This window comes from Echeneis naucrates, chromosome 11 (genome assembly GCF_900963305.1).
Source record: "Echeneis naucrates chromosome 11, fEcheNa1.1, whole genome shotgun sequence".
Classification (NCBI taxonomy): Eukaryota; Metazoa; Chordata; class Actinopteri; order Carangiformes; family Echeneidae; genus Echeneis; species Echeneis naucrates.
Genome location: NC_042521.1, coordinates 4724466 through 4741067, shown reverse-complemented (window position 1 = coordinate 4741067; position 16602 = coordinate 4724466). Strand labels below are relative to the sequence as shown.

Genomic DNA, 16602 nt, shown 5'->3' with positions numbered 1-16602 from the left:
GTGCTTCAAAAGATTTGTCACATCATTAAAATCTTGCATTTCAGCAACAACTTCCAAATTTTGCAAGACTTTTCCTGACTTATTGTCTCATTGTAGGCAACTTATGATTATGTAATGCTTATCGAAGACTTGTCTTACTACCAGAAGCAATGCTTCATTCATCATGAGAATTTAAGAAGTGGATTTTATTTCCTGTATATAAGCTATATTTTCTCACAGTGAAAAAAGCACGACGCAAGGCACCAGGTATTTAGAAACAATATTTTTAATATGCTACATTGTGTAAATATAAAAGTATCGTCAAAATATTCTCTCACATATAAATTCTTAACATCTTATAACCTGTTTCAAAAAATAAACTACGCATCGAAAAATAGTGGATGAAAGAAAGAGAATCTACAAAATAAGAAAAGACATTACCAACTTGTTAGCAATATTCAAGAATAGTTCCCATCTTCTTATTTAACGTAACGCAGAGAGTGTGCTAAGTGACAAAAAATATTAACAATGCTGGAAAACTGTGCTGCTGTTTTGCTTGTTTCTGTTGTCCAGTGTTGAACATGAGGTACTGAAATCTGGATTAAGATTTGGATGAAGCTTTACAGATATTCACAGAGTAGCGTTTGCACTATTTTTGAGGAATAGCTGAAACATCAGATAGCATCATAATGCTCAATATGAATCTTATCTCCTAATGGTAATTCAGTTTAACAATGATCCAAAAAACACATTCTTTGATTGTAGTTTTGGCAAAATTCTTATTAGCACAGTTTCAATCTGGCTGGTTTTTCCCTTTTTAATCATCAATAAATAAAACAGCTCAGGAGCAGGAAGATTTGTGCTATCACCATTTCCTCTCTATCACATATACTTCCACTCATTGTGCACATTCGTCCCGAAACTCAAACGCACTGTCAAATAACAAAATCAAGCAAAGACTAATCCACAGGTTCATGTCATTGTCATTGTTCCTGAGTCCATTTGTGGTTGTCAACATAGACAAAAAAAAACAATAAACAACCCACTAACAGCAAAAACAAACTACAATAAAACTAAATAAATAATAAGTTAAAGCACAAAAAGCAAACAACTCTACCTGAGTGAAAAGAGTTTTAAATACTTCACAGTTTAACAATGCCTTCCCCTTTCAGAATTTCTAAACTGAGTTTTGGGAGGAAGTACAATCAGTGAATACCCTCGCCCAGTCTTTGGAATGCTCTTCTTTTGGTGTTGTGCCCAGTTGCTTATAAAAGTACATATTCCCTGTTATGCCCACCATGGACAGAACAGGAAGTTTTATTTGGCTACATCTGTTTTCTTTGTTGATAACATGCTGTATGTATGTTCTTATTTTCTCATCTTCCAGTTCTTTTTCATTGTCCCTCCGTCTTCACTGTTAGCCGTTTGTTCAGATGAACAACGCTGGCCCTCTCCTGATAGGCTGTTGGAGGGCTGTGATGCGAGGCGGGTAGCGCTGGCTGGGCCACGGGCGTTGCTGGTGTGTTAATAGCCGCCGTGAAAGCTTTCAGCAGTATGGTCGCCTCTTGATCCTCCTTCCCTTCGCCCTCCAAGGTACGAGCCAACCAGCGCTCGACGGCCTCTTCCACCAGCGGTGCGGATGCCGTTTCTGTTAGTGTGTCGGCCTCTTGGCTCGCGTCAAATCGCTCCACCATCTCTTTCATATGCATGTTGACAGGAGCCAGGCAGCAGCTACGTTGGTGGATGCGGAGGGAGAAACGGTGGAAGAAGGCGTGGGCGCAGAGCTGGCAGCGGTAGGGCCGGTCGCGGTTGCTGTGGAGGCGGCGGTGCAGTTTGAGGTGGATGTATTGGGTGAACTTAGTGCTGCACAGCTTGCACTGGTACGGTTTTTCTCCAGAGTGAAGCCGCTGATGTGTTTTCAAGTTACTGGTGCTACTGAAGCGTTTGTGACACACCTGGAAAACATGAAATGAGACATGGTCACCTGACAGATCCCCAACACAAACAAGTTTGAGATTATCTGGAAGCACAGTTGAGTGTGATGACTGATGTTATTTATAGCGCAGTATCAGAGTCGACCATGTTATTCCTGTTCTTTGGAGTATTTTCATTTAACAAGACAAATTGATTTACTTTCATTGTATCCAACAAAGCTCTCACACCCAAGGTGTCACATTATCAAACAAAATACAATACAGACGCTTCATTACATAAAAGGTGGGTTGTTGCTCAATGACAAACAACTTGTGAGTTGCCAGAAAGGTATGCGAGTCAGAGATTTGTGTGTATTGTGTATGCAGTGTTTCTTTTATGGCTTGCAGTTGTAAATATACGTCAAAGTTAGCGATACTAAAAGACAGACATGGGTAATGATTTTCAGCATACCTGACATTCATGTGGTTTCTCCCCCGTATGGACCAGGTGGTGTTTCTGGAGGTGGGCCAGCTGAGTGAAGCTCTTTTTACACAAGTTACACTGGAATGGTCTCTCACCGCTGTGTACTCGGAGATGGACCTGCAATAACACACACATGCAAAGAAATGTAATGAGCTCTAGTGTCAAATGACAAAAATATGATGAGGACACTTTAAAATCGATAAGAATCAAAAGAGAGGAATTCAGCGTTACCTTGAGATTTGACAGTTGTCCAAAAGTCTTTGAGCAGATGTTACATTCGTACTTGATCTTTCCATTCTGCTTCTTTAGCGGGTAGGGCAGGGATTTGTGCCCAGGGCCGTTGCGAGGTGCTGTGGTGCTTTTGGTTGTAGTCAGGCTCAGGTTCATTGCCTCCTCGCAGTTGAAGGGTGATTGCTCTGGGGACTGCTCTGGGGACTGGTGCTGGCTGTTAGGCTTAGGGAGAGGGGAAAGCTCTGGGGTGGCTGGGGCACCTCGTGGTGGCGATACATTTGGTGTCAGTTCTTTCAGACCTCCCTGTGGAGACAGAGGGTATGGGGGGGACACTGGGAGTAGACCGGGTGAGCCTACTGGAGGGTATGGGAGTCCGTCTGTGCCCAAATATCCGCTGTAAGGGAGGGATCCTCTTGAGGGCAGCATCCCAGGAAAGGGAGGGGAGTACGACGGGAGGAGGAAGCGAGGATATTGTGGGCCGTAGTGGGGGAGAAGCTGGTAAGGGTGCTGTAGGGGTCTGGACTGGGGGTAAAGAGGGTACGAGGATACCAAACCCTCCCTGTGCCCATAGAGGCCGTGGAGATGAAGTGGGACACTTCGGTGTGGGAATGCCGGGTGGTGATTCGGTAGGTATGGGTGATTTGAGCCCGGGGCGGGTTCTCTGTGTTCAAACTGAGGGGGAGGAACAATCTCTCGATTTTCTGCATCCCTGTCACCCCTCTCCTGCTTCTCAACCTTTTTGCTGAAGTCCACGATCTGCTCGTCAGGTGTATCGGGGGGCGTGTCCCTCTCCAACATCTCCACATCAATCTTTTCCTCTGCCTCTTCGTCCTTCTCTTCTTTCACGTCTCCCTTCGTCTTTTTGTTGAGCCACATCTGCTGAGGTAGGTGCTTAGGCTCCTGGTCTTCTTCAGCACTCAGGTATTCTGTGAGGAAGAAGTTGTGATACATTGCGATAAGTGTACAATGGCATTAAACAAGTGTTAATACGGATTTCCATATATCTGAAGAGAAATGTGCCAAATTCAGTGAGTGAAAAGGCCTCACATGAAAATACCGACATCCTCCCACAGAAGGCTCTCCCACTTATGGTAAATGATAGTAGTTTCACTTTTGAGTTGACGAGTCAATGGTATAGAGTAGGTTTCTGTTTGTCAATCACAGTAGTAATTTGGGTGCGGGAGGATGAGTTGGTGGTAAGTTGTGTGGGTGTCTTTGTGCTATGTCATCTATGTGTGCTTTTGTGGCATGATTCTAAGTTTTGTTGCTTGAAACTTTTTCTGAGTATAGCTGTCTTCCCGTACTGACCACAAGAAATGTGAAACGTCTCTTCCCTCTTTCCTTCTCTTTCTCTTGTGAGAAAATCTTTTGCTCATATAAAGGCATTTAAAGGACAACGCCACTGTTTTCGCACACTTTTGTCAATTTACTGCAAAAGCATACCCGAGAGATTTACATGTCAAAATGCCTTTAGATGTCTTTAATCTTAAAGACAGCCACTATTTTCCTTTTATTCAAAATTTCCTCTGGGTTTGCGTGCCACTAAGCTTCAACAACCAACACCTAGTTTGCATTCACATTATATCAGAAAATCAAACTTGAGGACAAACACTGAGCATACCTGGACTTTGACATGACATGGATAGTGAATTCTTTTGAGATCATTTAAGCTGATTAAACAATGTAATGATACCGCCTTAGCGTTAGTCACCACGATCCATGATGATGCATCTGGTGTATCCAGTTGGTGTGACTCATTAGACTTTGCGGCAACTGACAACAATTCAGGACAACGACAGTATGACTTGCCACTAAACAAAAATGACTCACGGAGGTACTTTGGCCACCCATTAGTGCCTGAAGATTTCACCACCCTGCTTCAACATTTATCACATCTCGTGATACTGAGACTTGTTTGGTCTATGCGTGGTGTGCACACATTCCACATTATCTTACATAAATATTTAGCTCTCTTGGGAAAGCAAGACAGGAAGAAACAGTAACAGACCAATGGTTGGTGAAAGATAACATCAGGTCTTATTCACAGAATAATTACTGCCTTCATTCACTTTGAAATGAAAGAATTTTGCGGGTGACATTTCTCATCTCTGGATGCAGACTGTGTTTAGTCATGAGGCAGATCTAAATCTCTTATTTTATCACTGAAATGTCAGCTGTCTTTCACTCCTGCTCGCTAAGTCGTTACCTAAAAAGAATAAAGCAACATCACGGGGGGAATCAAGTACACCAAGCATGATGGTTGCTGTTTCTTTGCAAGTGCTGGGCAGCCACAGCGTTGTGCTGCACTTCCAAGAAATCCAACTGTTAAAACCCAATATATAAGCTCAGTCCCTTCAAATGCGTCAGTGTTTGTTCAATTTATGTCCATATTCGTCTGCATGCAGAAAGAGGCTGCACTCACTCTGTTTGACGTCGTCCTGCTGGCTGCAGAGTCTCTGTGCGAACTCCCGGCTGTACCAGACCAGAAGCTCCTGCTTGGGCTCCACCGGCCGGATGGTGTAGAAGTAGATGTCTCGGCCGTTCTGGCACGCCACCAGATTCTGCTCGGCCAGAGAGCGGGCTGGGTTGACGTAACGCATCCAGTTGCTCCTGTGGACGTCATAGCCATCAACAAAGTTTTGAAGTTGACCACAACTGTAAATCTGCAAGGAAAAGGGGAGGGAAAAAAAAAAAAGAAAGAAAGAGAAAATATGATCAAATGGTTAAATTATTCAAAGAGGACACATTTTTGTGTGTAATATAAGGCACATCAGCTGTGGATTAAATTCACTAAAATATAATTCGACCCTCTCCTGCAATGGACGCATACATCTCTGTTGTTTAAAAAAAAAAAAAAAAATCATTTAAAAGATGAGTCAGTATTATTACTAAAAATATGCATTAAAACCTTAAAATAATTCATAGAGACAAAAGACCACTCACCAATTTCTATCTATCTGTCTCTCTTTGTGTATAATATAATAATGTATTATGAAGATAAGAAAGGAAAAAGTCAGAATAATCACCTCTGCCATGTACACTTAAATATCCAGTATCGTCTTCGGCTCTGATCTTTAGCTCCTGTGGCCTCTGACTGACAGCTCTGCTCTTTGTGTCTCTTTGACTCCTGTGTGTTTCTCTCTCAGTATTTGAGGCGTGTGGGGGCGTGGCCCCAGCTATTACGTCACGCACGCGCGCTCTCTTCCGGTCTGAAGTGCCGGTGCTGTTGTGATCGCCGTCACGGCTCACAAGCCCGCGATGGCTCACTTTGATTGTAATAATAATAATAATAAAGACATGTATGCTTGTGCTCGTGAAACGAAACAAAATGAAAGAGAAACGTAACCGTTAGGAGGCTGCCAAATGTGCCCCCCCCCCACACACAACACACACACACACACGTGCGCGCACGCACGCACGCACGCAGCACCTGTATCCACACGTCCTCCCTCTGCTCACCTGTGTCATGTGATTGATCAGATAATCCCTCCGACTACACGTCAGACTTTCACTGCTGCGGAAGGAACAAACCTTTGCGCAGGTTTACAGGAAATAAAGCCGGAAGTTTGTTTAAAAAAAAGAAAAAGAAAAAGTAGGGTGGCAGCATAATGCCCTATTTTATTATTTTTTTATTTTTTTTGGGGAGGGGGAATTGACTCAGGAGAAACGAAAGAAATTCCCTTAATGACACAAGCAAGCTTTGGATATGACAGAAAAGAAATATGAGGGGGCAGTGGTGTGAGGATTGTCTGAGAGTGGATGTGTGTTGTTTTTTTGTTTTTTTTTTTTTAGCTGAACAATAGGCCTTTCCTTTCTGTGTGTGACACATGTTGCATTTGGCCTGAGTGCCGGTAAGACTCCGATGACTGTGTGAGAGTGAATCTAATATTACGTGCCACCAGCGTAGACTAACTTCCTCTAAAATTTTCTTCAAAATCCCTTTCTATGTGAAAGCATTTTTGTTTTTCCTATTTTACTGACGCATGACGTGGAGCACGTAACTTGGCAACCACTCTTATTATTATTTATGTTTCAGGAGCGACAGAGGAAGAAAAACGATTCTTCCTGTGGTCAATTTTTCACAACTAGATTTGAGAACTTTTAAGAGCCAGTCTCATGCTGAGCAGAGTTGGCGAGCCGAGTGTATGAATCCTTTCCCTTACCCTCCAGAAGTACTTTCTGTTGGCCTGTTTGGGTACGTTGTCTTTGGTGTAGATGTCTCCTTGCAGGGGGCCAAACCGAGTCCCTTGAGGGATGTACTCTTTGCTGAACACACCGGTCACCTGAGAAATAGGGCAATTACATCATTAGTTTTAGGGTCCTAACTCCATCTTTCTTCTTCATCATATCATGGAATATTGCATGGCGACCTACTTCATTGAAAACAAAAAGTCTTCCTTTGAGGCACATGAGCACGCAGAAGTTTATCTTCCAAGCTCTGCCGAAGCTGAATAATCTGTACCATTTTAAACCTCTTCGTATAACACACTGTATCTCCCCGGCAGGTTGTTGGCCTGAGCTGAAGTCACGCTGGCTTTGTCATGTTGACCCAGACGGCTCCAGAGTCACGTTAAAACCCACAAGGTGACCCACTTTCTACACTAATAAGTTAAACGAATGAAGAGAATTACACTTTCCCTGACTTACTCCACTGACCTGCTGTCCTCATAAACACCAAACACACGTACACACACACACACACACACACACACACAGAGGTAGCTGCTGTTTGTTTATTTGTCATGTTATTCTCATGAACACCCAGTTCTTTCATTAAATACCGGTTTTGAAGCTGATCAAAGACCACATGTTTCAAACACAAGCCACAAATACAGAAGAGACTGCTAAGTCTGAGAACACTTATCTTTTCAAAGCCTTTTCAAAGATGTGGCAGCAAAATGTCCCTTATTGTATAAATGAGTCAGAGCAATAAGCGGATTCTTGGGAATCAGTAATTTAAAGCATCAAAATTGAATGGCTGAAAGGAAACATGAAGGGATTTTTTTCCACCCATGTGAATATGTTGCTTTGGGGCATAAAGTGATGCATATGGTATTGTGTCATGTGCTGTTATTCTCTGTAGGTTGTTGTGTCATGTTTGACCTTTTGAGGTGTTTTTTTTTTCTTTTCGGTGAGCTGACTAAGAAAAAAGCAACTGTCAAAAAAAAAAAAAAAATCTTTGAGATTTAGCAGAAATGTTGATTTACGGGTCACACTTGGCGTAAAGTACACAGGCTTGGTTGGGGTCCACCCTACACACACACACACACACACACACACACACACACACACACACACACGACGCACAGCCTGGCTTTCTTGAGAAGCTTTGTGTCCGGTCCTTGAATAATGCCCCCTGACCCCCATCAAGTATAAACATGCACTCTCGCTTCCTGCCATTCAGGAATTAAAATTTAAACTAACCACGAAAAGGAATCTCCATGGCATCATGCATAAATGCCAGCCCTTCAAAGACAAAACCAACAGGAACAAACACTTAAAGACTTTCGCGTGCCATAATGGGTGGAGTTGGGTTTTTTTTCAGTTGTTGTATAAAGCTGTTAATTATTAGAACAACCGGTCAAAGAAGACGACAAGGGTGTGTGTCTGTGTACGTGTGTGCCTGTTCGTGCCTGTTCGTGCATATTTGTGCGTGTGTGTGTGTGTGTGTGTGTGTACTGAGCAGCCGTCAATGCCAGAAATGTGATTCCTGGATGTGATGAGCCAGTGTGACAAGGACATTGTGCTTCGCTGGCGTTGCGTGACTAACGAATTGCCGCGGCTGCTGGGACCACTGCTGCTACTTAACCGCTCAGTCCAGCCAGGTTGGGAGGGAGGAGAGGGTGTCGAAGATCGGAAGAAAAGGAGGACGGGCGTCTTTTGCACCCACGCTATCACACTCCTGAACGCCCCCCAACAACCCCCCACACCAATTTGAATCCCTCGTCCTCTTTCTGGATTCTCTCGAAATAGCTTGCGCGTCTGCCGAGTTGAGGCCTGATGCTTAGCTGGCTGCCTGGCATCAGGCCCTGATGAAAGTTAATCATCTGGTTTTAACCTAAATCCAACTCCTCTCCAACAAAAACACACACCCACACACCCTCCTCCCCACACCAGTACTGGTACTCGTTGCTAACGCCCCATCTGCCACGTGCCCAATTCACCTGGTGTTGGTTTGTTTGTTTTGCTTCCCCCCCCCCAGCACACTTCAAGGTTAAAAAATGACCAACTGGTAATCTCAGCCAAACAGGTGCCGGAAAAGTGCAGCCAACATGCTGAGCTGCATGACGATATTTTTCCGTGTACAAAGTTCGAATCCTTTCTCTGTTTTCATTCAGTCTCAGTGTCATGCAGCTACTCACCTGCGCAAAAAGTCCCTCCTTCCCTTCCTGGCAATTGTGTAAACTGTGTTTTTACATCTGAGGAGATGCAGACCATCCCACAAAGCCACAGCTGGGAGCAGCTTGTTTCACAAGCAAGGGAAATGAATTCCCCAGTTTTGGCGACAGTGAGTCAAGGAGGAAGGTTCACATGACACCATCTTTAGGAAGGGAAACTACTCAATGGACGGGTTTTGAGCAAAGCTGATTACTGGCAACCATGTGAGAGAGAGTGTGTGTGTGTGTGTGTGTCTGTTTGCGTTTTCATCTTTCATTTTTTAATTTTAAATCATTTCAAAATGCTGATCTCATATGTACATCCCAAGGTACATGCACTGAATTGCAATTTTTGTCGGTAAAACAAGACAGTCTCCTTAAAACATCACCGTTATTAACCATCGCTGCATGTGAGCACAAACAAACTACTAAACTCGCTAATTCAAGTTTTGGCTGTGTAAAGGTTGAGCGTGGTGATTGGTTTTTCGAAGCGTGTCAGGCATTAAAACAAGGGCTGAGGATTTGCAAGTTGTCAGTGTCATTTTGTCACAATGGTTTAGTTTGCTTTTCACACCTTGCAGCATTAAATACTGCAGGGGCAGAAGAAGAGATAAGACAGCAGGCAAAAAGAGAGGAACGACAGCAGAAAGTGTCACCCAGAGAAAAAGAGGAAGGGGACAGCGAAGTTAACCACAGTCATCGGCATTGAATGATAAGAAGAAGTGAGTGTAAGATTGCTTTCTCTCTTCCTTTTAAGGTAATTATTTTACTCTTTGGCTACAGTCCAGGATTCGCCTTAAAACCTTTGCTATTATTCATGATTGCAAAGCCTCGCAGCCCGAGATATGTCCAGGCATATTTTATTACCCCAGGAACAGCCGACTGACTGAAGAGCAGCGTGAGAATATTGTGTAAGCTCTCCCTGAAAGGAAATAAAAGATAAAAGGGAAAGAGCACAGGAAAGGTAAAAAAAAAAAAAGAAATAAAAGAGGAAATCTAAATGCAATTAGATTGTGTGTGTGTGTGTTTGTTTATTACTGGCAATATGCTCGCCAGGAACTATACAATGATGCAACCATTTGGATGGCATCATGGAAGTTAAAGCGACCAGAAGACATAAAAAGGGCCTTAACCTCAAGCTGCCAATGGCCTCATGTCCACTGACCAACATTTACACACACACACACACAAAGCCTGTGCACCTCACTGCATTTGCGAAGAACTCATTAGTCAGCAGATCTTTTGTTCCAAGCAGCCCAATGCAGATGGCCCAACAGAATATTATGTAACAAGTATTATTATTTTGAAGTATAAAGCTTTAATCTCTAAAATCTGACTGTCCCATGCGGCTGTCAGCAATGGTGACTAATTTAAAGTTTAATTTAGAGTTTTGTGGCTTAAATGATTATGATCCATAAGGTGATTTGTATTTCATTTTATGAAAACATCTGAGAAGTAGAGACGTTCAAATAACTCAGTGGGGGAACAATTTGAAGCGGCGGAATTAGTCTTACCTCGTTTTCGGCGCCGTACTCGAAGGTGAGATTGCGGGGGATGGAGGTCATGGCCTTGGGCAGGCTGAAACTGGGGTCCGACACCTGGTCAGGCACTATGTAGGTGCAGTTGAGGGCGAAGTCCACCTCTCTCCATCCGCTCATGTCTCCTGGTGTGTTTTCCAGCTTCATCGTGAAGTTGCAGAATGTACTGTTGGCGTTAAGACCTTTAGCGTGGCTTCTTTCTGTTTGGTTTCAGCTGCTTTGGTATAAAAGCACTTTGGATTGGTTGGGATAGGTCCCTTGTCTTAGGTATGTTGGTTGAAGCTCAAGATCTGAAAAAAGATAGAAGGGAGATAGAAGGAGAGAGATTTTAGTGAAGAGAGATCTAATTACACAGAAATGATATCACAACGATTAAGCACATATATTAAAAGGAATAAAAACGGGAAGATCTCGTCCTATAAAATCTATTAGTCTTAGAAAATATTAGACAAAAAGCTTCAACACAAGTAATACCTGTATCATAATTAATTATATCTTCTGGTGTGACTTAAAAAAAAAAAAAATCACCATACTGTTCCTGAGATTTTACTTTGATTTATGAATGCCTCCTGGCAGGCATTCAAATGTACGAGCCATAAAGAATCATAGTTCACTGACACTGCAGCTGGCATACAACCCCACAGTGTAAATTCAGTTGAACCAGCCTATCCTGCTCATTCTCTGTAATTTATCCACCTTTTAAACCATCCAAAGTTACTGTTGTAAGCCAAAAATAAACAATGTGACTTACTTTCACACATTCATTCGGCTGTGGGATCCTCATTTCTTTGGCTATGTCATCCCTTAATGGTTTTCATTTTTCCTTCTTCTATCTCCAGTGTTTCTTCGGGGACTCCTCTCACTTAGATCCTTTGGGTATCCGCTCTCGCTGCGGCCACTCTTCCACCGTCACCAGAAACTCATGAGGCCGGATTGCGCCAAGCTTTTTTAGCTCAACGCCCCAGCCAATCACGGGCAGCGGCGGTCACATGACCGAGCCATCTGACACACAACTGTTGGTTTCAGACAACAACATCGGTGACGTTGTACACTTGGCCAGCACAGGGGCTGTTGTGGCGAATGCTTACATATACACACACGCACACACAAAGAAGACATGTTAATGAATGAATAAAAGAAGAGCAGATGGCTGGCCTGTTGCCACTGAAAAACATACTCATAGACTTTTGCTTGGTTTGGCACTTAATGAGCAATCTGCTGCCACTGTATCTTCTTGACCTACATCTCACTGTAGAACGTCTTTAACTAAGACCCCTAAGACCCCGTTCGCACACATAAACACACACACACACCTCCAAAATAAACACTGGGATTCATTGAAATGCATGTGAGCATCATTTTTAAACAATGCTCTGAGTTCAGTAAAGTCTGGAGAATGTTTCACAAATCTGATGTGGCGCAGTTAAGATATGAAGTGAACTGATCTTTTCTTTTTCCTCTCCAGATGCATGCTCTGCGGTAATTGGTGCTATTCAAAGGTACAGATGTAGGGCAGGTCATCCCAGCATGCAGGAAAGAGACTTAGACACCTGTCTGGTGAGTGTCCCCTTTACTTTCAGACACACAAACACACACACGAACAACATGTAGCTCTGGGTCAGCTCACCTGGCGGTCTGCATAAAGATAGACAGGAGAGAGGAGATAAAGTAACATATGGTGTGTTAAAAAAAGAGAATGTGGAAATGGGACCGCTTGGAAAAATACTAAAACGAATAAAATTTATTATATTTACATCTATCAAATGTAAAATAAAGATGTTTCTTTTGGGCGCATGACAAAATGCATTGAAGTTTTCTGATGTCACATCTTACAGCTCATGAATGAACATTTTTAATACTGCATGGTAAATTTATCAATCGTGATTTGATGGTCAAATTTCTCCACTTTTCACTACTGGAATTTACAGGATGGTTCTTTACCCACATTTACTGAATGTTGCACAACCTTTTGGGTAAATTTTGCAAAAGCTGACATTACGAGGGCAACCCTGGACTCAAATACTAAATTCCTAGTTCCTAAAAAGAGGTTTTTTTTCCCGCTCTGTATGATCCATTCCTGTCATCGTATACTGAATATATATCATAAAAGTCAGCGAAAAAAAACCCTTCGGATGCAATTACAGAATGGCGTGATATCACACATTAAAGATTGTAACTATAAAAACAGATGATAACTATATTTGAATCTATCTTTCACCTCCCCGCCCCCCCTCCTCTTTCTCTCTTGACTTGCCATATGGCAAGATTGCTATTCCAAGACTGGAGCTTTACTGTGTAGTGTGGCGTGGGGGTAATGGGGCTGGTAGAAGGAGTCTGTGTGTGTGTGTGTGTGTGTGTGTGTGTGTGTGGTGGAAAGAAGAGGGAGGGTTAAATTGGGATTTGGGCTCTTTCACTGGCCCTCGCCTGACTGAGCTAATTTCTCTAATTTGCAGACAGTCTGGACTCAGGCTCAGGGCTCAGAGGCTAAAGACCCGTCACTCCAGGATAGCAGGTTAGGCGACTCATCTCACTCCCGGATGCACATCACAACCGGGACTTTAGATAGTCCAGACACACTCTTTCAAGGGAGGGAAACCTCACTCATGGGGCAAGGGGGAACTGAGCCTTAGCACAAGGAGGGATGAAGGGAGGGCACCAGACAAGGCGAAAAGGATAAGTTGAGGAAAGACCTGGGGTCAGCTATATTGAAGCTGTCTGAGACGTAGAAAATGAGACAATGTTCTGACCTGCGACATGCTGATAAGTACCAGGAGCATGTTACCTTGTCTGGTCTGAATGCCGAGCATCCTATTTCTTCACTGCAAGTGTTGTCAGCAATAGTGCAGAGAAAGCTGACACCTGTTCTACCAAACGTAGATTTTACAAGCAATTTGCATTGCGTCCTGTATTGGTTCACGCCATCAGCAAAAAAAAAAAAAAAAAAAAGACCCCTCCAGTGCCCTCAACATTCGACCAACAACCACAAAACATGGTTGATTGCAGTGCAATGAACCCAAATACGCTCATAAACATGATAAACCAAACGAAAGTACTCATCAGAAGCAAAGTACAACTAAGGTGTAAAGGTTAGATGAGGATGCAGTGCAACTGTTTCCGCCAAGTTACAAGAAAACAAACAGGGCAATTAGGAGAATCAAGTATTTAATCCTATTGTTTACCCATCAATAACTACTGATTCCACCATTACACATGTGCCTCAAACAATGGGCAGTAAATGATTAACTAATTTGGCACTTCTTATTGAATCCTTAATTTGATGTGGTTTTGAACACATGATAGGATAAAGATAAGATATATATATATATATATATATATATAGAATATAGAATTGAAAAACTTATAGCCCTTCAACTGTGTCTTTTATGTCAATTTCAGAGTTTTGGTTATTCCTGTTAATGTGCACAGGAACAGAAATTAATTGAATTGCTTTGTCACACATATTTAGACTTTTCAGTCTCGGTCTAAATTTATTTGGTACACATTGAAGAATGTAAAAAACATACCTGGTGTCTTTTTACCTGCCCTTTGTGAAGCTGGGCAGATAAATAGTGCAGAAAGTATCAGCCAACACAGATGTTACTATTTTTGTGATCACTAACAAGAAAAGCCCATCCCAAATGACTAAATACAGACCTTTGGAACTGATTTGGTTCATTGATTTAATTTTCATCTTGAAAATCCCCAAAGATATATACCCACCTGGAAAATGCTGACTATTTTTAGGGAATTACGACATCGCTTTAACCCTCTGGCACGAGGTAAAGTGTGCGAGTAGGTGTGGCACAACAAAATGCCTTTAGCAATGGAAGGAACGAACCTGTCCTTATTTGTCAGTGGGAGCAATATGTTCCAGGAATCCTGAGGCATTAAAAGCTTGTGCAAACTGGGAAAGTTCCAGTGACTGTTACTTGACTGCTCTCATTCCTATACATTAATGCATAGGAATAGCTGTAGGGCAGTTAGAGGTACAAAGCCAAGCTCAGTTTCAGGTTGGATTGCATTATCAGATTTTGCTTGTGTCACTAATCAGGCGGCCAATGGAGTGTTTGATTTTAGTGACAAAGTGTACAGCCATGGTACTTTACTATACTTTACTGTATCTGGTAACCACGGGCAGCACGGCGGCATAATGGTTAGCGCTGTAGCTCCACAATAAGATGGCCGTGGGTTCGTGAGTACTCCGGTTTCCTCCCATCATCCAAAGACATCATGTTTGGGTTCACTGCTGACTCTAAACTGTCCGTAGGGCTGAGTGTGAGTGGTTGTTGGTCTCTGTGTCTCTGTGTGTTGGCCCTGTGATGGACTGGCGACCTGTCCAGGGTGACCCCACCCTCACCCGAGCTGGGATTGGCTCCAGCACCCCCCGAGACCCGGAAATAGATAAACAGTTGAACATGATACTTGGTAACTATAACAGCTGTCAAATATACACAATATTTATAGATATGCGTCGCCTGTTAGCGTGTTAATATTAGGCTATTAGCTCTAAACACAGCACAGCTGATGGAAATTTTTATTAGTTTGGCGTCAATTATTGGATACATTGGAGGAAATCACTAAAGGAATGACAATCAATCCTAAAGTGAACAAAATGTTCAAGTTAATCCAGAGTAACGCTGTGCGCTATGCCTAATTTTTTTTATATTAACACACTAACAGGCTGAGTTTATCTTATTGGTCATGTGCTGCTCTTTTGGCACTTCGCCGCACCCTTCACCTCCATGATGAGGTGAACAACAACGATTCATCTTAATCTTGTTGTACAAATCAAAGGCCATTAACAGCTTTTGTGAAAAACAATTAAAATATTTGATCATCAATATTTAGGCTGTATTTCTGAAATAGGCATTGTGTTCCCTCAGCCCTATAACGCTTCTTTTGATTTGAAATAAATCTGAAAGGCATTTCCCGATCGAGATACGTTGGTGAGAACGCTTTCAATTATAAATACAGCTCAGAAAACGGTTGCGAAGTTTCATCAAATCCATCCATCTAATTTTTACTGAAAAAATAAAATAATAATAAAAAAAAAAAACAGCAATGGTTTTTCATTTGGATTTATCATAAATGAAAAACAAGCGTTAAATACATATTTATATATATCCTGTCATTTATCTTGCTGTTCCAACAATATACAGAGAGAATTAGATTGTCTTTGGTCACACTTAGGAATGGTGATTTATCATGATTAATCCACAGCTGCCCTGTGATTAATCACGTGACAAAATTTAATCGTTTGACAGCCCTAATATAATATAATATGATATAATATACTATATGGAACTACAAGATGCCACATAAATGAGATTTAGAGGACAGAAATCTAATTTCTACTCTTAATACGTGCATGTAGAGAAAAATGAAGTCATTGTTGATCGTCCTACGTACTTTCTATTTTACTCACACATCACACAGTAGGACATCTCCCTTGTGGATAAACAAAACAACAGAGGGGACTTTTAGTTGGTTAGTTAGTTTCATGATATTGTATTCTAGTATACCTATGACAAAACAGATTTCAGGAAGTTCTTACAAAGCCTTATTTTTTGGGTCTCAACACCGTAAGAAGAGAAGGCATGGCACCAGCGCCACATTTGGATACTGTAACAATAACATGTTGTCCAGGTCATTGTTTTTGTTTCACTGAGAATGAAAGTGGAAACAATACAGTCATGGAAGAAATGTGACAGCTCACTTTGGTTCCAGCTGGTTGATCATATTTCAGAAAGCACTACCCATAAATTATAAGAAAGGCCAACACTATGTTTAGATGACTTCATTTCTACATGCCAGGACTCCTTATGACTCTATGAGTCCTCCCCACTCTCTTGAATTTTGTTGTTCCAGCCCTTCTATGGTAAACAGCTGATGCCTTCAGAGGTAAAGAGAGGATCATCTGACTGGACTACATCATCCCTGAATACAACTACACCCACACTGAGATGTGGATTACCTACTACAGGAAGTAACCAGCACCTTTTTCGGTGGCTTGTTGTTTACACAGCCAGGCCGGGCTTTATTTTCCATCAGATCCCTTTAACCAGTAGGATTATCCGTAC

At 42.2% G+C, this 16602-nt stretch overlaps 1 protein-coding gene across 2 annotated transcripts; it reads right to left on the bottom strand.

Moving 5' to 3' along the window:
- Positions 1–247: 247 nt before the first annotated feature.
- Positions 248–10599, bottom strand: prdm1b (PR domain containing 1b, with ZNF domain). 2 transcript variants are annotated; one of them, XM_029514230.1, is made up of 6 exons: positions 10499–10599; positions 6771–6890; positions 5030–5270; positions 2608–3533; positions 2365–2493; positions 248–1934 (listed from the first exon to the last, which is right to left on the bottom strand). In XM_029514230.1, the coding sequence occupies exons 1-6, from the start codon at positions 10547–10549 to the stop codon at positions 1374–1376; spliced, it is 2028 nt and encodes a 675-aa protein (XP_029370090.1). In that variant the 5' UTR covers positions 10550–10599; the 3' UTR covers positions 248–1373. The 2 variants fall into 2 exon arrangements, with proteins under 2 accessions (XP_029370090.1, XP_029370091.1); XM_029514231.1 differs by lacking the exons at positions 6771–6890; positions 10499–10599 and adding an exon at positions 5634–5720.
- Positions 10600–16602: the final 6003 nt, after the last annotated feature.

Coding starts and splice junctions, on each gene's coding strand:
- prdm1b (XM_029514230.1), bottom strand. CDS start 10,549: ATGACCTCCATCCCCCGCAATCTCACCTTCGAGTACGGCGCCGAAAAC. Junction 6,891..10,498: donor AGTACGGCGCCGAAAACGAG/GTAAGACTAATT, acceptor CCTATTTCTCAG/GTGACCGGTGTGTTCAGCAA. Junction 2,494..2,607: donor GACAACTGTCAAATCTCAAG/GTAACGCTGAAT, acceptor GTGTTATTGCAG/GTCCATCTCCGAGTACACAG.